The sequence below is a fragment of the Cinclus cinclus genome, chromosome 3 (assembly GCF_963662255.1).
Source record: "Cinclus cinclus chromosome 3, bCinCin1.1, whole genome shotgun sequence".
NCBI classification, from domain to species: Eukaryota; Metazoa; Chordata; class Aves; order Passeriformes; family Cinclidae; genus Cinclus; species Cinclus cinclus.
Window position 1 is genome coordinate 87,083,261 of NC_085048.1, and position 22,350 is coordinate 87,105,610.

At 36.6% G+C, this 22,350-nt stretch overlaps 1 protein-coding gene across 2 annotated transcripts in view; it reads right to left on the minus strand.

Annotated features, from left to right (window-relative positions):
* Positions 1–224: 224 nt before the first annotated feature.
* The window catches only part of PLEKHH2 (pleckstrin homology, MyTH4 and FERM domain containing H2), a 52,307-nt gene continuing 30,181 nt past the window's right edge, over positions 225–22,350 (minus strand). For both annotated transcript variants that reach the window (XM_062489253.1, XM_062489254.1), the window contains exons 12-30: positions 21,798–21,934; positions 20,627–20,737; positions 20,279–20,365; positions 19,610–19,768; positions 19,264–19,344; positions 16,959–17,138; positions 16,025–16,133; positions 15,809–15,921; positions 13,500–13,679; positions 11,415–11,512; positions 10,784–10,961; positions 9,014–9,169; positions 7,522–7,619; positions 7,005–7,146; positions 6,141–6,286; positions 4,492–4,621; positions 3,555–3,641; positions 1,701–1,838; positions 225–407 (exon numbers count right to left, since the gene is read on the minus strand). In XM_062489253.1, the coding sequence (XP_062345237.1) occupies positions 225–407; positions 1,701–1,838; positions 3,555–3,641; positions 4,492–4,621; positions 6,141–6,286; positions 7,005–7,146; positions 7,522–7,619; positions 9,014–9,169; positions 10,784–10,961; positions 11,415–11,512; positions 13,500–13,679; positions 15,809–15,921; positions 16,025–16,133; positions 16,959–17,138; positions 19,264–19,344; positions 19,610–19,768; positions 20,279–20,365; positions 20,627–20,737; positions 21,798–21,934 (2,513 nt within the window). The remainder of the gene's footprint in view (positions 408–1,700; positions 1,839–3,554; positions 3,642–4,491; positions 4,622–6,140; positions 6,287–7,004; positions 7,147–7,521; positions 7,620–9,013; positions 9,170–10,783; positions 10,962–11,414; positions 11,513–13,499; positions 13,680–15,808; positions 15,922–16,024; positions 16,134–16,958; positions 17,139–19,263; positions 19,345–19,609; positions 19,769–20,278; positions 20,366–20,626; positions 20,738–21,797; positions 21,935–22,350) is intronic.

The following is a 22,350-nucleotide window of genomic DNA, read 5'->3' on the forward strand; positions in this document are numbered from 1 at the left end:
GCACAAGCAACCCCCAGCAAATCATAACCCTTAAACTGACTCATCATCTTTCCAATTCAGGCCGGAGCTTTAATTAAAGGGCTACTCCTGTTATATGCAACTGAATGTAAACCTGTCCACCTCCCTTTTTGTTTATGGAGCTGCTTATGCTCTACATCTTATACATCAGAATGTTTTCAGTCCATGTACAAACCCTCTAACAACGATTATGATACATAACCCTTTCATAACAAAGTGGGACATTTAGTTGGTCTGTTGATTGCAAGAAGTGGCTGGCTCCCCATTTCCTTGAGTTTCTGTCCACTTTGAGGTGCCAGTAATGCTGGAGCAGAGAGGTGATGAGCAGCTCCTTTCAGCTGATGGAAGTTGTTAATGTAGCTGGCAATCAGTAGAGTGATCTCAAGAATCTATAACAGGAACATACAAAACTCTTTGAAAAATACAGTGATGTGTTTTGACTGCTGAAAAAAATAGCTAACTTTTTAGCAAGTGACAATCACCATCAACTGGATGAGTACTTACTTGTACTTTAACAAATTAATGATGGGGGGAGAGGAGATAACTAATAAAGCTTTTTTTACTGCTCCCTGCAAATAATGTAATGTTATTCCCATCAGGATGTATCAAAGATACTTTGTCTTCCACAGACTTAAATGATTCAGAGACGACTTCTTTAATTTTGAAAGAGATGTTGAAGTCCAAAAGATGATGCTCTGAGAAGTTTTACCAGAAAGTATCTAGTGCTCAGAGAATTCAAGATGCAGGGTAGATGAAGGGATTAAAGACTTCAGGGAGGTTTTTATCATACTTTGTCTTTGTGACCCATACGAACCTTGCTGAGACACGGCACAGCTTGCCCAGAGAAGCTGTGCATGCCCCATCCCTGGAAGTGTTCAAGGCCAGCTTGGATGGGGCTCTGAGGAACCTGGTCTAGTGTGAAGGTGTCAGTGCCCAGGGCAGGAGGGTCAGAGCTAGGTGATTTTAAGGTCCTTTCCAACCCAAACCATTCTGTGATGCTGTAAGGGCACAATCTGAGGAAAACTTCAACATGTGTATCTGACTATGCTTATCTATATGAAGGATCATGTTTTGAACCAAATTTATATGTGGAATTTTGTATTAGTTCATAAATTTTTTCAAACTAACAGCAAAACCTTTAAAACCTTTGTGGGTTGTCTTGTTTTTTTTTTTTTTTTAATATAGTCAGTCTTACCAGTGAAGGGGAGAATCTAGATTTAAAAAGCAGGACTTTTTTAGTTGTTGTGGTTTTTTGTTTTGTTTTGGTTTTTTGTTAACCGAAAGGAAAATTATCCTAGGATTTTTAAGAAGTGGCTCATCTTTCAGATGTTGTGTTCTACAATTTCACTGTAGATCCCAAAAGTATTTTTTGAAAAATCATCTCTGGTGCTGATAAGGCAAACAGTACTGCTTGTAATTTCTGTCCTTATCAGCCTTCTTTCTCCTTCTATGAAAAATGTGGAATGGTATAGACAGGGACATGAAAAGAACAGGAACACATCAGTACTTTCACAGTTAGCCCTAACATTACTAATTATTTGCTCTCTAAAATCATCTGGCAAAAATCAGTAATCTGAGCAGGCTGGGATTAAAAAAGGTGTTTCATCTTTCACATCTGTTAGGGATTACCCACTAGAGAGCACAAAAGCAGATGGTGGGAAACTTTCAGGTAATATACCAACCTTTGGTTTTGTCATGGCAAAAAGGTGTTTTTCAGTTGATTTGTCCTTTGTCTGAGCATTGTTGACAACCAGCATAAAATCATCTTGATAGCCTCCAAAAGTCATCAGGCTCTTATATGTGTATGTAACTGTCAGACGCTGAAAAAAGGAAACCCCCAGAACAAAACACAAAGCTGTTAAAGCAGGACAATGCAGGAAAAACAGATTATGACAAATCATTCTTTAAAAAATATAATTACACATGTATTTTTCAATGGAGGTAGCCTCTTGTGAATCTTGAAATTAACTGTGAATTTTGGCATAGCTTCATTTATACCTTCCTGATGAGGAATTTTCATTATAGATGATAACTCAAAGTCTGACCTCTGTTTCTATTCCAAATTAATTAGATAAAAGATGTAAGAAGATTTTAACTCAAGTGTGTAATTCCATTTACCCAAATCTTGACTGACTTTGAGAGAAGTTAATCTTACTAATTCCATTTGAAATTGAAGCAGTGTCTAAATAAGTTAAATGGCAGAGTATGAGACATCTGAAGGAATTTAACTCCAGGTATTCTTTTTGTGCAGTGATGGATTTTGCAAACACACTAATTAAATTCTGTTCTCTTTTTTTTCACATCTCTGATGAAACATAAATGCTCTTCAAGGCTTCTCAGCTTTTCATCCCTCGATTCTTACTGTTCAGTGTTTAACACCACAGTATTGTGGTTTAACACCACAATAGCGGCCTTCAAATTAAGATCACCGTTTAATTTATTGTTACACCTCACATTATTTCGGTGCCGATGTTTGCATTTCAAATTCGCCAGATAACATTTTTACAACAACTGACTTTGTGTCCTTCCTTAGTAAACCTCTTTTTGCCCCAGTTTTGAAACAGTATTATCTCTACCCCTGGCAGCATAATTTCTGATACTCCTGATCCTTCCTACAGAAAATCCCAATGTTCCCTGGAAGCTGAGCATTCCTTGAATGTCAAGTAAGGCCTGCCAGTACTTAACCTGGCATTGCCCTACAGAAATGCCATAGCTCCAGGAGCAGTGTTTGTAGAGCTCTCTGCAGTCAGATGCAAGCACATTTTGCTTATTCCCTGAGAGCTGTTGTTTGCTCTCCTTATGCTCTTTGTTTTATTATTTCTTTAACTGCAAAGAAATGTAATGAAAAGGCCCATATCAGCACAATTATAAAGCTGAGATTTTAATTTTCTGATATTCAATATTAGCACTTGCTAATAGCAGCATGCCATTCTCTTTCTTTGGAGGATATAAATGAAAGCAGGGATCTTCTCAAGCATTGCATTTTACACTGATTACGAGTCGTTTTCTGTGAAAACTTGTATTGCAAATCAAAGAAAAATCTGAGCCTAAAATGACATAATTAAATAACACTGGGTTATATTACCTACTATTAAACAAAAATAATACAATGAAAATAACAATCTTTTAAAGTAACTGTTCTTCGCAGAGTGTATGTATTATGAATAATACTGGAAAATTAAGTCTCCAGGAAAAGAAAATTAATGTTATTGTAATAACATTACAATAACTATGGATTTCCTGACATCTGAATGATTAAAACATTGATATTTCATTAAATGATATAAAACCTGTCTCTGATAAACAAAAATAAATTCTGTGCAAAGATTTAATTACTTACTTCTATTATTAGTGCTACTGTAATGATGATAACATTAAAGCATTCTAAAAGGAATGAATTTTTGCTTTAAGAGAAGGACTAGATAACTTAGCATGGAAAGCTAATGCCATCTTTTAGATAGCATGGTGGTGAATCTCTCCATATTATTAGTTCTAAAATCTATCTTGACCAAATTTAAAACAGCAATTTCACTTACCATGGAGCTGTAATCCAGGATGCTTATGCCATCTTCATGGACAGCAAACCATATGAAGGACTTGTCAACTGAGGCTGGTCCTAGAGGCTGCAAAGAGAAATGTTATTTAGTTACTACTTCAAAATGAGGCAGTATGTGAATAATTGTCAATTCTCAGCTATTAATAGACTTCTCCCCATCCATAGTTCTCACTTCAGTTCCCTCCCAGTGTAAATTTCAGAAAAGGAATTGAAATACCTGCCCAAAGCCATGTAGGTGGCCAGTGGGAGAACACTGAACTCAAGCTAATACACTTGAAACCTACCGTGGTGCTTAGTCCAAAAAAATATATAGTCTCATTAATAAAGTAGTCAGGTGTCTTACAGTTTGCCCACTAGCTCATATATCTAAATACACAAAGAACAGAGTGCTGACAAGCAATTATATATATATATATATATATATATATATATATTCACACACATACACAGTTTACCTATTAAAACTGAAGGCATGAGGTGGCAGCTCTGTTTAACAGAAAGAGTTAAGAGAAACTGAGAGAGGCCAGCATAGAAGGGATGCTCTAAATACCCTTAACCACATTTAGTGCTTCTGCAAGGTTCAGCTTCCACAGTCAGTTAATGATACCTTTTCAATGTTCTATTAGTTATCAGGTAAAAAGAGTTTAAACCTAAAAGGCTATCTAAAACTAAGATATAAGGAAATGGAAATACAGATTAATAATGTAAAACAAGCAGTAAATGTATTGGAAAGTTACTATTATGATACACTTAGTGCTATGGCTATTATTATATTTCACCAGTGTATGACTTAGAAAGTAATTTGACAGGAGATTCAATCAGCTCATGTATACACAGTTATTTTCAACAAAAATGTACTAATTTTTGCAAATTATATTTATATTGAAGCCCCAATCAAACTCATTAAAATGTCTCACTTTTGCTGCAAACAATTTAGCCCCAAAGAAAGGCCATTTCCTGGCCACGGTGAGATAAATGCGCACGCAGTCAGCGGCACTGTGCCCACGGAGAGCCATCCATCTCGTCGACAGGCGCTGGCAAAGCTGTCTGTTGAAATGAAGGATGGATTTTACTGAAGGGAATTCCAATGCTTGCCCACAGCAACTTTAATGAGCAACAAAAGAAGCCATTTCTTAAAATGATAATTTCAGTTAATACAAGGACTATCACTGATACAGTATTAAATAAATCCAAAACGTAATTTAATGTTTTGATGCATATGAAAATTATGAAGTATCTTCTAATTTCTGAAATATTATGATTAAAAATTGATGTAACAGTCGCAGCATAAAGGCAGAAAGTCTGGGACAGCTTTTAACCTGTCTCTACAGAGAATCAATGTACCTTTATCAGTACTCAACAGCTATGTCAACTGTCATTCCAAAAATCCATCCAGCTTAGCACATATCTTTACCTGTGGCTTAGCACTGCTCCCTTTTACTGTGTCTGGGACACAGCAAAAGGCTGCTACTGATGCACAGTGTGTTCACACTGGGGCTTTTTTCTGGCTCTTTTTGTGCATTTGTGGCTCCTTGGCGAGTTGTTTCAATACTCTGGAGAAACTAATTTTCAAAAAGATTTCAGCCCAGAATACCTTTCTAGGACACTGACCTGCAGGGATGACTTACCCAGCAGCCATAAGGTTATTCGATGTAGCCCAAGACAAGGGAGGGCTAATGTGTAGTAAAGGGAGATCCAGCACTTGTAGATTTGGTCTTACTGTTATGAAGTCAAACTGCATCCTTAGCAAAAAAACATTCAGGCGATAGGGCAGGCACAGTGCTGATTCTTCCCATGATTCTTCCCATGCCACAGATCTCCAGCTCTGCCAGCTGGTAGAGTAAGACTACTTAAACAGTTCAACAGGTGTTTCACTTTTCCTCCACGAGTTCATCTAGTCAGAGAACTTTCATAATTTGTTCTTTGAAGTTAATTGAGTAACATGGGGGATTTGACTGGCCCACTGTCTTCTGAGTATGTAATAGTTACTATGCGCATATTATAATAGCTTTAAATTTTCTCAACCTGAACATTTTCTGTACTGAAGAACATTTCTGTGATGTTTACTGGACTTCAAAACTGCTGTATCACTGACTTTGGATAATTTGTTACACGATTCCTATCATTTTCATGTCACTAACTGTTGATGAAAATGCCTTTCAGGTTCTTAATTTTAAATAGTGATACTTTACTAGTAAGTCCACTAAGTTACACATTGCCAATTTGACTGGCTGCCAGAGACTGCACACTAGAATAACAAACAGATCATGTCCTCATGTAACTCATTAGTCTGTACACAGGCAGACCTAGTTTAGATTTGCTGAATAAGAAAAATAAGAATTTCAAAACCCCTGGGTAACACTGTGTAGTAACTGCTACAGCTTTTGCTGGAATGTGTTATTAATGATGGTCCTTTGTTTAGATTAGAAACATTCAGAGGAAATGGGCTTCAAACACAGGTTTAGGCAAATATAGCCCAACAGTACATTATTCCCAATGACAATTTAAAACTTCCTTGTTTCACTCCTAGATCTTTAGAGAATATGAATCAAAAAACCCATCTCACCTTAACTGTTCCTCTGAACAACCTTGCTTGTATCTCTTAGGGTAGAATCTCTCCAAAACTTGCTTTAGTGTTTGGTTGGACTTGGACTGGGAAGTGACTTGCCCTGCTGGAGTTGAGAAAGGCCGTTCAAAATCTCCAATCTCTACCTAAGGAGAAGTCAATGAAGAAAGTTTTTTGTTACTCCAGAGTAATTTTCTAGCTGGATATTTTGAACTATTTTTTAATATGTTTTAACAAGTATAAAAGAAAACAAATTTGTCAAGTAATATATACTTCTCACTGATAAAAAGGTCACACTGGTGATTTTCTCTTTCTTATTTTCTATCTACCATGGAAAGAAGTTAAATATCAAATACAAATTCTACAGACATAATTTTACTTCTGCTCTTAGATTTCTGAAAATCCAGCTGACACTAATCAGTTTGCATTTATTGAATGACATCAAGTAACTTTCTCAAAACCCTTCACTTGAGGTTTTAATTTTTAAAAAATAAAACATCAATACCATGTCTTAGACTTTCCTTGAAGAGCTGTTACTTCAGAAAATTAACTTGCAGAAATCATGGAAGGAATAATGAATGAAGAAATGGTACATGATTATATGATATTTAATGCCAGTGGGCCTTGCTTTATAAGAGGGAAAAAGCACATTTTAGCCACACTGGTGCCAGCAGCAGTGAATGCTGTAAAGCATTTTCACTCCAGTCCAGAACTGCATTACTCAAAGATTCCAGCCCAGTCTGTTTCCTGAACACTGATATGTAAAAGCTGGAGGTCAACTGAGTGTCAAGCAATCCTGGATCAGTTTGTTTAAGATTTTCTCCTCAAAAGCTGCTGTGTGAGTTATTCATGCATAAAGATTACCTGAGCTAAAAGGGCTGTCAATTCCATTGCTAATTCTTTGTTTACAGGGAAAAGTCCATTGACTACTTGATCATTTGTCTGATACACTAGCAGCAGCTTCTCTCTGTCTGTCTCCCCATGAACTTGAACTGAAAAATAAAGCCTACAGAAAAGACAGAAAGTTATTACATAAACAAGATATAAAAATGCATTAGCCCTGAGGATTAGCAGTATCTGCTCTGAATGTGACATATTTATTTCAGTGTCAAAACACATGAGCAGAGCAACACTTGTACTTGAACCAGTGGGTAAATATTTAATGTCAGTCATCTGACTTCACTGGGGTTTTTGGAGCCCTGCTCACCTCTTAAGAACTAAAAAAAACATAACTATATTTAAAAAAATATTCTCCAGTTACACCCATTGACTATTTTTGTTGCAAGCTTCAAGTCAGCCAGTGTTTCTCAGATGAAGAAACTGCAGAAACTGAAAAACAAATCTTGGGACAAGGAAGAGATATTACGCTTCCTAAACAAACCTGTTTTTGTAAGTAAGGCGGACAGTTCTTGTGCCTTCACATTTCCCAGGGTGTTGTTCTTTAGAGGCTTGCTCCCATTTTGAAATAATGTCACAGATCTAGAAGGAAGGCAATACAAAACTGATTTGGCATGTCTTCCTATTCGAAAGGAATGGCAACTTATTTTAGTGTCTTCTACCTGTCACCTATTAGAAACATACACAGCTTTAATTTTTAAATTCACTGAAGTACAACTTGCATTTCTTAGTCAAAGTGTTTAGTAATTAACATTTTTGGTTTTTGTTTATCCTGAAACACACGCACTGCCTTTGGAAACAAGCCATAAGATGGAAAGGCCAGGTACTTGATTTAGCAGCTGCCAATGAATATGTAGTAATACAGGGTGAGTTGTTATATAATTAATCAAATGCCTTTGGTCTCTGCCTTTTCTTTCTGCTGCATGCCCAAGTTTTTCAGGTCCTTCCTAGTATGTGCTATAAAGTTGGCATGAAGTTTGTTATAAAACACACCAAAAGTGGTTCACAAAAAGCTGTGTAGGTGGGTAGGTGGGCAGATGGGGAGGAGGTGGAACAGAGATCCTAGGAGCCCAGCTGGGCTTCATGACACCACTCCCTCATAAAAGAGCCTCCCTGGAAGCAGTAATATGAGTTGTTTCTAAAGTTACAGTTACCTAGCAAATAAGTACATATTTTGTAAAATTTGCTTTCCGTATGGTAATTTTTCTGATTGTGGTGACACCACTTGTTTATCACTAAGGCCAGGTTGTACCACACCTTGTAACTCAAAAGTGCAGTTCTGAACACTGGCCAAAGGGTGCAAAAAAGTTACTTGGTAGAAGCTGGGGGAAAAAAAAAAAAAAGATTCATTAGTTGTTAAAATACTTGGTAAGTATCTACTGATATTTTACTAAAGCACCCATTATATTGCATCTTGTCACTCTTTACTGCTAAGAATTTAATAATTTAATTCTAGTAATAGAGGGAGCTAAAATTTAGAATTCTGTACAATGGCAAGCCAAAAATTGAGAATTTCTTAAACTGAGCCCTAAAACTGTTTTGTATTAGAGAAGGAACAGTTTCTTCTTTTAATTTCCCAGGATCTCCACCCCAGTATCAATGATTTCTTGAACCTCACATGGTGATCTTCTGGAGTTATATCAGAAATATTGACTGAAATGTCTAAATCCATGTTTGACTCTAATTGCTCTTTAGTTTTAAAGAATTGTAACAGCTTACTTTTTTGTTTTTTAACACAGCTGTTACTTCTCTGAATAATATGTGCCTCTTGGAGAAAGCTTTTAACTATAGTTCACCTAATGAATTTCAGCAACTGAAAAGGTGATCTTTAAAAAAAAGAAATCTTTCCTTTCACATTAAGAAAAACAATTTTCAGCCTGAAAAATACTTTCCTTTACATCATCTGAAGAGAGCTCTGTCAAATGAAAGTACTTTGGTTTTTTTATATGCACAACTCATTAAAGGCTTTTGTTTACCTTGATGTTTCCTTGAAGACAGTGCTCTGTATCCTTGCCAGAGGGATCATCAGAAAACAATGCAAATCCTGACTGAGCTGGTTTCCTCATCCCTGTATCTTGGTTCAGAGTGTTCAGAAATTCCTCTACTGTGGTAGAGGCATCAAACCCAACAACCTAAAAAAGCAACCAGAATGCATTTTGCTATCGAACTCATACCTGTTCCCCCCTTAAATCTAAGATTTTGAAATACAGTACCTCTAGAATAACAGTGGGACCCTAAGACCCATTCCATCCATTACTGTCACTGGAAGTTAAAATTTGCCATAAAGGGTCTGGAAAAGATTTCCACATGGGAAGTCAGTTTAGTGGAATTTGTTTCCTTGCACTTGCTACACTTGGAATTGCATTACAGAATTTATATGACAGTCTTGTATGTGAGCTTTTTGTGACAAATACCCCTGGAAAAATGAAGATTATAATTTCCTGCACCTTCCAGTATAGTGGAGAAGCAAATGAGATCAATTAATCATTTTTCATCATGTGCAACTTCAGAAGGATATCAGGTGGCAGATCTACACTGGGAGATCTGAAATAGTTTATGAATTTTACTTTGTCACTATTACACAGGTCAGTAATATTCAGAACCTTCTTAATTTTACTTTCCCAAATATGAACTTATGTCTGCTGTAACTGGTATTGAAGCATTTCTTTATAGATACCAGTGGCTGATGTTCACTTAAATCTGTATTTGAGGGTGTTTTCTTGTACTTGACATGTTGAAAATGTTCTGGTAAAAAAATGTCTTCAAAATGTATAATGAACTTTTGTTTGAACTTCTCAGTAGCTGGTATTAAAATAAAAATCTGCTGAATCTCCAGAGATTAATAGAAGAGTTTTTAATACCACTATAATGGTTACTTGCTAATCCCACTGAGGTAATTTATGTATTTAATTACAATTTTCTTAGCCCTTTGAACTAATTTTGGGCAGTAAATAACTAATGAGCGGTTACTTATTTTCTTCTCCAAACTTCAGTTTTTAAATCCTTTATGATGATTTAAAGGAAGTTGTTTTTTTCCTGTTTTACTGGGCAAACAGTAAGCAATTAAGAAACTTAGAGGTGAAAAAATGCAGAATTCTTCTGTGACCTGAAATGAAAAATTTATTTGATACAGCTTTGATTTCATATAGAAAGTTGCTTTCTATCTAGGAATACTATGAATTGTTAGAACTGTTCTCAGCTAACTCTCACAACTGGAAACGCAAACCAGGATGTGAAGCAGCATGCACTGAAGCCCATGGAATTTGGTTTCCTACAGGCTTTGACTGATGACATCCCCAGAGTTAAGAACGAAGCCATGTTTGTTTTGTAACAAATATGGTTATACCTTTCTGGGCTGATAATGGGAGTTACAGCTGTGCTTCCAGGCCTTCACAGAGATATTTAACTTCCAAGATGTCTGATGAAAGGAAGTGGAATTTAATGCCTTTCCTTTTCCTTCAGTCTAATTCATTCATCTGGTGGTCAGGTTAAATAAGAGTTTTGGCAGTTCTCAGTCTTACAAGGTTTTACTTTTTTCTTTTCTCTTCAAGATTTTCCCCCGAACCTTTACTCCTGGTTGATCAAATCAGATCACAAGTACTTTGTTCCTGCCATTGCTGGCACTGGCACAGGACAAAACCTGAGCCACGTTTACCTTACGGTTCTCTTTTTGATGTACTGCTTCATGTATATGCTGACAGCAGGGGTGTGGGAAAGCTCAGATTTCGTGGCCTGCATGACATTACCTGATATATGCCGTTCATGAAATGAACTGGAATACTGAAGGGCAGGGAATGGTGGTAGGGATTTCTCAGGAGAGTGGAAAGGATTTCCATTCTGGAAGGTCTGGCTTCTCGGTCTCCATTCTGCTGGGTACGTTCTACACAGCGCTGGCAATATATAGCATATTTCCCAAATTCAGTCCTGTGGCAAAAAGAGAAGTAAGGCAATTCCTGGGGACTGGTTGAAAGGGTAGTAAACTGTGAGTGAATATTTCTGGGGAGGCTAGATGGGAGGAGCACTCAGATTTTGCTCTCTGAGATTTCCAAAACATTTTTTGCACATAGAATTAGAAAGAGAATTAAGTCTATTGAGAGCAGCAGAATTGTGCCAAAGATGAACATGGCTCAGGGTGTGTTGTGTAACTGCCATATTTTGGTTTTCACAATTTTGCAACGGAGTATGCACTGCAAAATATTATTATTTTTTTAAACATAACTTTCCCAAGTGATGCACATGTACTGTATTTTAGTAGCAATTCTACTCAAATTAATTTTAAAATACACATCAAAAGATCTGATATATTACAGGAAAGACTGAAAACAAGGTATTTCAGAAAGACCAGTTGACTAGCTGGGTAATAATATTCAGGCACACCTGGAATCTGCATTCTTCTTTAAGTGAAGTTTAAGAAGCCAAAGGAATGGGTGCTGGGGCAGAAAGAGTCCAACGCAGAGGGCCAAGAGCTGCAAGCCCTGAACAAAAGGAATACATTCACTGTTTTAAAACATCCTACAACATAAAACTTCCTGCTGTGGCTGCTGGCCTGCAGTGCAGCTTACTGTGCCAAGTTGAGACTGCTGAAATAGGAATTAAAAAGAAACAGAACACAGAGAAAAAGCTGAGTAAATAAGCATATCACCTCATTGAAAGGCCCAGTACTCTCTGTCTGTTCACATGTGTGCACCAACTTTCTTTTGGGGCTGGAAATGGGAAAGAAGCTGAGTTTGTATAAAAAACAGTTAAAGGAAAATAAATACTAAAGCTGCAAGGCCAAGCAGTATGAAATGAGAAGAAGCCTGTGCAATTTTAATTCAGCTCCCCTCTTACACATATTATGAAGCAACATTAAGACATTTTTTCTCCTACTGAATTGTCAGTAATTATTGAAAAAAACAATTATTCAGTATTTTGGTATATTGTTGCTCAGTATGTATCCATTGGTTTCACTTAATACAGAGTGCTCTCATGTACACTGATACACACTTATTAATGTTGCAACTACTTTTCTCACTATCAATATATCAATGCTTCACCCTGAGATTTAAAAAATAGTGTTTCTCTATCTGAACTTATCTGACTTGCCTGGTATTAAACAGAAATTTGACAGCACTGGCACAGATAGTCCCTTTCATTAAATATCTATACTTTGATGGAGGATAGCATAGGCTCTGTTGAAGGTATACACTGCAGCAGAAGCAAGGGTAGGAGACTACAACAGGAATTAAGGATTTAAAAAACTTAGTGTAAGGCTGAAAACATTTTACTGCATGTATTAACTCTTAAAAATTAATTCAGGGGATTAGTGTAATAACAAATTATTTATCTGCATCAGAGGGAAGGCCTTGCCAATGGTAAGGAGAGTACCAAAGAAGGGTTATAGTAAGTTCCATCAGCTATATGTAGCTTCAGTGTGTCCTAACTGACATTAATGTACCATGTCTGTTACAAAAGCTTTGTGAATGTTTCAGCAATGCACACATTGAATCATAGAACGGAAGGAACCTTAAAGATCATCTAGTTCCAACCCCCTACATGGGCAGGGACACCTTACACTAGACCAGGCTGCCCCAAGCTCAATTCAACCTGGCCTTGAAAACTTCCAGGGATGCAGCACTCATGGCTTCTTTGGGCAATCTATTCCAGTGCCTCTCCACACACCAGCCATCTAGATACAGGCTTTTTCTAGGTAATAGGCATGGCTGCTGGTCAGGTTTTACTTTCTCTGGCAAGAAAAAAACATGTCTGTAACAGAAGCCTTGATATGGTAACTTCCTAATTTTCTGATCTGTCTCCTGTTTCTGTAGGTATTGCTCCATCGTAAGTGTAATGTCCCAGTTCTGTTAATTTTATAATTTTATAACCTCCAAGTATTTGCTTTCCTTTCAATTCCAGTTCATTTTGTATCTGGATAGCAGTGAATAGCTGGCAGTGGACAAAGGGAAGAATTCCAAGTATGTATTAAAAATGTAGCATGCAGGGTGAATGCAGAACAGCATGGCACACAGAGGGGATATCTATCAGAAGTCCTGAGCCTTATCTGAGATTCCACTACATGGCATCACAGCTTTACTTCACACCCATGCTGTTGAGTCATTTGTCATGTGGTTTAGCCCACCAAGCTTCCTGAGGCAGCACCTCTCTTAGGAAAGAAGCAGTAAAAGAAGAATTAGGTTTCATACATTCTTACTTAATACTTGAAGACAGCCCATTTTATGTCCACCTTTTAAAAACAGCATGGGCACCATGCTCTCTATCACTCTCTATCTCACTCTATCTCTCCATCACGTACTTTGTTGGAGGATACCATTAGCTTTGTTTCAGGAAAATACAGCAGCAGTGAATTAGACCTTAACTCAGCAGATGCTGCAGAAGAGCAGAGCCTCTTTACCATCCTAAACACTCTGTGTAGTTCCTTCATTGCTGCCAAAATTAGTGCTATTAAATTAAATATTGGGTTACCTGTATTGGTCCTGCCTGGTGTTGTGGATGTCGACGTCTGGTCTGTTTAATAAGTTGGCAACAGATCTCATTTTGAAGTTCAGGATGCGTGAGGCAGATCTGCAAAGCACTTTGGGCCAAAGACACATGGTAATCAATGGCAGGAGAGTCAACTGCAGCATTTATAAACAACTGGCAGGTCTAGATGTAAAATAATAAGCAAGTGAGTTCACATACAGGGGAGCTTCAACAAATCTTTAAGATGTTCTGTATATCAAAAGTGTACTTCAATTGAAATCACAGTTAGTAAGGTTACCAGTAGATTAGGAAACCCTGCTGGTTCTGCAAAATGGGGTAACAAGGGCCAGAATGGATGAAAATCTATACAGAGAGACTTGAGATAAAACACCTCCTACAACCCATGCTTTTCACTCTGTAACTAATGGAGTGAACTGTAACAGGAGTTGGAACAACTTTGGTGGTAGGCAAGTTTAAGGACATGGTGAACACAACTCACTCCTCTACAGGACTTGGAAATTCAATGTCTACAGCTCTCAGTGCCAGACAAAATGCTTCTGCAAGTTGTGAGCACAACATGGCAGCATATACACAGATAAAAAAAACATAACTCAGAGCCATTGATTTACATCTTGGCTTTCCATGGTGCTTTTACTGTAGGTTAAGTATGACCTTTCCTATACCCAGTACTGTCTCAGGAAAGCCAGCCATTAAGCACTTGTACTGTGTTAGAAGAAAGCACATGTATCACTCGTTGCATTTACTGTATACAACAGTTGAATTTTGAAGAGATATAAGCAAAAATACAACAACTGGAAGGAAGCCAAATCTATTTCTAGTCTATTTTTATCATAAATGGGGTAACTGAAACATGACTTGATCTGTTTCTAAATAAATTCCCTACCTGACTTCTTAGCCGATTTATACAAGGTTTCAAAGGTCATACAAGTAATCTCTTATTTATTTACTTTAGGCAAGTGTCTGATTTGAATTAGGTCTGAAAAGTGATTTCCAAGTAGATGTAAATTTGTTTTAATCAAATGAATAGATTTCCTTGTACATTTTCATGCTGCAGGATTGCAGAAAGTAAGATGGATGTACTTCTTTGAAGTGCTTCAAACATTCCAGAGAAAAAAAGACAGAAAGTTTGCCTAAAAGTGGGCATGCCTAAACATACAGTGTTTGTCTTTAACTCTTCTCTAGATCTGAACCATAACGTCAAAATTCTCCAGATGATGCTTCAGGGAATTCTTTCTTTAGACTTTTGTAAGTTGTGTGGAGAAAGTTAATTTATCCAACCTCCATGCCTTCCAATTTGTAATTTATTTCACAACGTACAAAGGAACAGCAAAATCTTATTTTGTCTCTGAAATAGACTTTGTACCCTGGAAGCAGGTTAATGGCATTGCAGCATACTCCCTCTCATAAGCATCAACTACCTACCTGGCATTCAACTGGGAAAGCTGTAATGCAGACAAAATTTCTCAAGAACCTAACTGTGGCTCAGTGTTTATGAACCACTATGTGTCTCCTAATCATATAGCATTTTTACTATACACTGAGACATTTATATATATAGGTGTATTTTTAAAGATCTATGAGACTCTTTAAAGTGAACTCAAAGAACTCTTGTGAAATACTTCTAATAATTTTGCTCTGGAATATTTTCTCTATTTATATTACTGAATAATCGGTCTTTTAAGAATAGCTACTTCATATGAAAATATTTTCTTTTTATTAAAAAGAGCAGTACAATCCCGGCTTTCTATCTCAGTTTTAAATAATCCACGACTTGCCTAAACTTAAAATTTACTTTTCCTTCTGATTTTTAAAATATCTCCCTGATGATTTAAATGGATCTACAACAAAACTTTTTAGCCTATCATTCTTTTCCTGGATCTAACTGAAAAAATAGGGTTTCAGATACAGTTTTCTGAATGCAGAGATCTGTCCATGCTATTAGATTCTTTGGAACTATGAACTTCAAGTTAAAATTATTATCACTCATGGTGGCCATGGATTTTTCTAGTCATTTGCACTTTATCAGAAACTTATGAAGTAAGTAGGAACACCAAAAGCTGAAGCCTAAACTGCTCCCTCACAACTAAAGGCCATTTTTATATTGGAAATGATAGCCTTTACTGAGGTAATATGGACACATTTTGCTGCTGTCCATTAGTTACCTCCACTAAAGATAAAAAAATTCTCTTTTTTCTTATCTGTTGACTATTTCTAGTAAGCGAGCTAACAGCCATTCTTTAGCTAAGAGTTAAAACAATCAGTTAAAAAAAGGGCATCTGTTATGGTTTTACCTTAAATAATTTAATTGCTTCAGTTTGCAAGGCTTCTGATGGCAGTGTTGTAAGAGGAGAAGTAATTCCTTCTTTGCTATGGCAAAGGGTAGGATGTCTCCAAATTTGAGAAGCTAAACAGATAAAATATATACATTTTGCAATTAATTCAGTTCATTTGTACATTTACTAAATAAGCATCGGAAGATCAGTATGTTGAAATGAAAATAAACTTACTGGCATCACCTTCCACATTCAGTAGTTTGCAAAGAAGTTGTTCAAACTCAGATCCAACATTTACACTGGTGCTTCCAGCTGCAACTGTCAGGTGATAAAGCCACGTGTCCTAAAGCAGAAAAACATAGCAGTTCACCCATTCCATGCTGAAAGGAGCTGCTTCATCAGGATTTTGCTCTCAGCTTGAAACCCTACCATGCAGTCCTTCTGAAGCCCAAAGGAGTTTGCCTTTGGTTGAGCAAACATGCATTCATGTTCTCTATGTTACAAATATTGAGTAAGATTGGACAGGGCTCTCTTCAGAAGTTTTTACCCTCAGAAATCATATCTAATTATCAGGGCATTCTTCCTTTCCTCTTCCAAAAGGTTACATTAGTCATTTTTTATCGCTGCCAGATCCTGCTGACCTGGGGATAAGGCCAGAAAGCAAAACGAGCCCTACAAGATTACTTGAGAACATTGAAGCAACAATAATAAAAATGGTTTTAACCCCACCTCTCATTGCTCCTTTACTAAAGTAGGGCAAGTCCATGCTATGTTAGTCTTGTCAGTAAAAATGGATACCAGTACCCTGTAACCTCTCAGCTACAGCTCTGTCTACAAGTTACTGTATGTGAGCAAAATTCTCATTACAGCATATAAGATGTTCTGCACCATCTACTTATGTAGACAACCCTGCATATTTTTATCTATTTTAACAAGGATTACCTACACTGATTTGCAAACTCTGATCGATGTTAATAAAGCAGAACCTTCTCCTTATTATATCCAAACACAAGCCAGGTGACTTGTAGTCCTTGTCCTTCTCAAGAAATATTCATATCACAGCACCATACTCAAAGATATGCTACTGAAACTAAAAAAACAACAAAAAAAACCCCAAAAAACAAAAACAAATAAAAAACAACAACAGCAACAAAAAAATGTTCATTACCTTCTCGTGTTTGGATCCTATAAGAAGATAAGTGGGTCCTTGGTCTTTGGGGTGGATAACAACAGTGTAATGGGTTGATAACAAACTGCGACCACTGGCTTCATAATCTTCATCTGAATCACAGGATCTATCAACTTCTTCAACCTTTGCCTCAAAAAGCTTGATTTGACCAAGAGGAAACTAAAAGTAAATATCAAAATTGGTGAGAGGGGTAACGTTTATTTCAGTGCACACGGATTTTGTATTATATATTATTAGATTTATTATTATACACAATACTTTTTCTGCAAATAGAAATTAAAACATGAACTACCATCCAAACCCATTTGTATTTACTCATTTTTGGTCCTGTCAAGGAATGTCAGATAAGCCAGATGTTGCAGAGAGCAAAATGAGAATGATATGTGCCAAAGTCTGAAAATGAGGTTTTCAAAAATTAGTTTCCAGGTCTGCCTCAATATATAGCCAACACAATATATGTGTGCTAGGGTGAGAGAAGTCATTCTTCAGAGTTCCCAAACTTGGTTCCAAGCAAAAGTTTCCTGTGTCAAGCCTAGAACTTTATGATCTTGTTATTGTAGAGGACAGGAGTGTATTGTTGATGTATCTTATTTTTTCATACTCTAAATTCAAAAGTTAATTTTTTTGTGTGCAAGACCTTCTAGCTGGTTTCTTTCTTTAGTCTGAGAGATCACAGTGTTGAGATGTTTATGTAGTTAGCATAATTTAGCAGGAAATATTTTATCTAAAAAAGCCATTCAAGAGGAAATTTTCACAGAAGTAATTATTTCATAGCCCTTATCAACAGGAAGCCTCAACAAACATAAATACAGCATGAAATCTTTTCACAACAGGGTGACAGGACTGAGAGAGCTACTCTACACAAAACTCCCTCATTTTCTCCAGCACCACTGGTAGGGATTAAAAAAGGATATGGTGATTTGTATTTTCTGTAGTGCTTCTGAAGCATTCAACTTTTCAAGTAAGATAGGATTCTGAGAATCAAAAGATGTTGTTTCACATGTAAGTAGTCAAGATGGATTTATTCACCAAGTTTAACTCAAACACAATTGGCTGACTTTTTAGTTTGAATTCCATTTTGAAAGGAGGTCAATTAAATGGACTCAATTATTGTATTAGCCACTGCAGATTGTGTAATTTATTTCTTCACTGACACAGTCAGCTACAGAAAACATGATTTTAATTAGTGTATTGTGCAACATTAGAAATAAAGTAGCTTTGGAAAACTTTTCATACATATTCTGCTTACAAAAACTGAATTCTTATTCTGTTCCAAGTTAGCAAATTAGTTTCAATTTTACTTTAAAAGGGCAGCTAAACTTCTTCCAGATGTGAGGGAAATATTCCCAAGATTCCAGCAAAATTCTTAACTACAGAGCATGTTCAAATGCCAGAATCTTCGGTGGTAAATATGTATAAATTCAGATATGTTAAACAGAGATTTTTCCCTAGGAGAAACTGTCAATTAATTTTGTGTCTGTATGATGAGCTTGAGATTAATACTCTAGCCAGTTGATTCCCAAACCTATTAAAGAGTAAATAAAATAAAATGTTTCAATGGATGGTTACTGCTATCTTATTCATATAGGTGTAGAAATGGGTTTTCATTGAGATTTAAAATGGCTATAAAAGGGAGGGATGACAAAGGGAATAACTGGCTCTAAACAAAAACTTTGAATTAGTGGCTCCAGTGTGATTATCTTCTTAAAACAGAAGTACAAATATGAGAATTTCTGTTGATTTTTTAATAATGGCTCAGTGGAGTGTTCAAAATCCTGTTTCTGACCTGCCTCCATGAAAAAGATGTTTCTTGATGACAAAATGCAATGCCTTGAGAACAAAAGGAATAGGTGACAATCATGTCTAGGAAGTGTCCTAGCTCTTGCAGAACAATGGATGTACAGCGACATACCAAAGAACAGGATTTGGAAGTCAACTGAGGGACAGAAAGAACATTTAAAATTCTTGAAACTTGTAGTCACTGCCCACTGCAAGAGACATAAAAACTACAGATGACAGCTGGTTCCTTTCTGATGCCTGTCAGAAAGGGTCACCTGAACTCCAGGCAAACCAGTGTTTCTCTTCAGCTAGTGTTAACATGCATAATATGTATCCTGTCGTGTAGAAAGAGACAGGGTGAGAAAGGATGTGGCCTGGATAGCTGGCTGTTAGAATCTTCCAAACTGACAATCTGTGTATAATACAAAGACCAACTGTACCTTAATAAAGCTGTAGGTTACTGTTTAAAGTCTACATTCTCTGAATAAACAAGAAAGGGACCTACCTTGTCTTCTTGATTACGGAAATAATACAGAATTTTTCCAACTAGGGTACACCAAACCCTTTTGGAATATCCATGTTTCACCTGTAATTACAGAACATTAGTAATAATCACAGATAGAGAAATGCTGACTATTTTAACAATCTCTGAACTTTGGCGATATTGGGAATGCACATCTCGATTCAAATTCCTATCCACATTACTAGACATAAAATTAAAACTGCGTAACTCTTTTAAGGGCATAAGAATCAGAGCATTAAATAAGGTGCACATCTAAAGCACAGTAAGGCCAATGTTGGCCTAAACAATGTTGGAATAAAGCAGACTGGGGGAAGAACTGTTGTCCTACCTTTGTAAGTAATCCTTTCATGGTTGGCTTGATTTCAGACTGTACAAAGAGTGGGCTGGCAGCCTGTATTTTAAGAACATTCTGCAGTACTTTGATCCACTCCTCTAAGATATTGGGGGAATCTGCAGTCAGGTAGTATGTTCGTTTCTCTGTGGTCAGCTGTGTAGTAACAAAGAGTCTCGAGCTTCAAAAACTTGACATATTTGACCCCACAGTGTGGGATTCGTAACATACACCACCCAATGTAGCTTCATAATTTCTGGGAATTTATCTTCTCTGAAGGACTTTTTAATAATGAAACATTCCATGACCAGACAGAGCAGAGAGACTTTCTAAATCTTTATCTGGAAAAGTTCCAGCATTGAGAAAACTCAATTTTCCTTTCAGACAAATGAATTCTCTCTACCCCAATGACTGACCCCATGACCGTGCTCTTTATTTCTATCCCATATGTGATAATCTAACCTTTGTGGCAATACAAATAAGATTTCATGTAGGCCTTTTTGTATTTTCTGTCACTGAAACAATTCTTTGGTTTCAAGTGAAAGACACTGATTCTTTAATTCCAAGTCCACACCTGGACTTCCAGTGCAACAGGCACTGGAACAAGGAGTTTGCTTTGGGAATGGAGGGAATGCTGAAACAGCAATAGAGGAGAAAAGCAGGCACCTGAATTGTTTGTTTTCCATCACCCCTTTCAATGTGGCTGGATGCATTTAGCTCAATTTGACCTTGAGGCTTTCGAATAACATCACTCTGGTATGGAAAGAATGGAAAAAGAGTATTTTAAATCTACAATAAACAGCAATAAATTAATGTAGGACAAATTGAAACATTAATCGTGATAACTACTTTCTAGTTAGACATTGTGTACCTTGTACATCTCTTGAGGAAGTGAGTACTGAATCACTCTCTTAACAGCTCAGAAACCAGAAGTGCATTTTTCCCCCTTCTAGCAGCCTTAGATTATCAGTAAAAAATCTAATACAAAACAACAGGTAAATTACATGTACTCACTGGAGATTTGTAATATAGCAATTCACCTCCTTTAAGCACAAACCACCGTCGTTTCCAGGTCTTTACTTTACCACCCATTTTTAACAGATATCCAGATTTTTCCAAAGGTTCCTGGTTGTGTAAAAGTTAGATAAAAAGTGGTTAGATACACATATATACCTCTGCTCCTCAGAAATATGTATAAATACACACACAGAGATATATTAACGACTTAGAAGCATGCTAAATAATAATTACAGTATTTGATGAGACTTTTAATCCAAGGACCAAATTTTTACAAGCATCAATTAAGACAAATGTCATGCACATGGGATGACTAGTGAATATCCCTACTTACTGTTATAGTACATGAAAGAAAGTGCCCTGAACTATACAAAAGAATGAAGAATATGATGATTTCTGATTTTACTTTCTAGTTGTTTATATTAAACAAGGAACAAGATTAATAGAATTTTTTTTTTCTCCAAGTCCAGGTCCTAACCTGAAAACCAGATACAAAGCACTGTAATTCTGAGCTCCTCACAGACAAACCTGTAGTGTGTACGTCTGCAGAATAGAGTCACAGTTTTTCTCTGTGAAGAAAGCTTAAAATGATCTCCATCAGCAGGTAGTCAATCCACTTCTATGTTAAGACACTGACTACTAACACAAGCCATTAAAAAGCTCCTGGAGGCTGACCAATACAACATAATGGTTTGGTTTCTTTGGCCTATCTTCACACATTACTCTACCTAGGATTTCGCCTATATTTTCCCTGTATGAGGAAAGGATAGAAACTTACTTCTGCACATAGATTTCCACTGATGACTTCAACTCCTTCTTGGAATGCCCTTCTATTTACCTGAGTATTCAAATAATAATTTTAAACTGTTTTGCATATTCCATATGCAATCTGATACCAGACCTGGTTCCAAGAAAGGAAATCTCAAGTATTTTGAATTGTTGAGAGTTGTCAACCTTTTATTCCTTCATTATATAGGAAAGCTTAGAATTATCTTCCACTTTCCTTCACTAACTGCATGGCTAATATTGTTGGTATATTTTGCTGTTTGTACTCATAAGGCAGTCTGTAAGTCAGCAAGACTGAATGAAAACGTTTGGTAGCAGTCTTTGAATATAAATATACACACAGTACCTCAGGTGCACTTCTTCACAGAACTTCAGTACTCACATTTTTTCCATTATCACTAGATGAGGACGAGGTCTTAGGAAGTTTCTGCTCTGGCTCTGAATAGTCTGTATCTACTGAATATGCATCTGGAGGAATAGCATAGTCACTTTCAGAGGTGACAGAAGACAGAGATGCACCTATGGTAAAAGAAGAAAGAGAGTTATTTGTATTTTTTTTTATTATTACATTAGAAACAACTGAGATCAGAATAGCCATGCAGAAAGAACACCTGACTAGAATCTGCAGGCAAACTTAAGTATCAATGTAAATCCATCAGAAACCAAGGATTTTTTAAAAAATATCAGCACACTAAACTGTAAGCATGGTGTTAATTCTCATTTTATTCATAATTAAACAGTTAAATCCCTTGTAAATGAAACAATAAAACAATGTCTTCTGTATATTATCATCTTCTGTTACATTATCACAGCTTCTTTAAGGAGGGAGTTAATTCCATGAATCATACTCATTCTCAAGAAAAAAACCCTCAGGATCTTTAATTAAACTAAGTGACCTTTCCCCTGCACTTTCTCTCACTCACTGTAGCATCCGG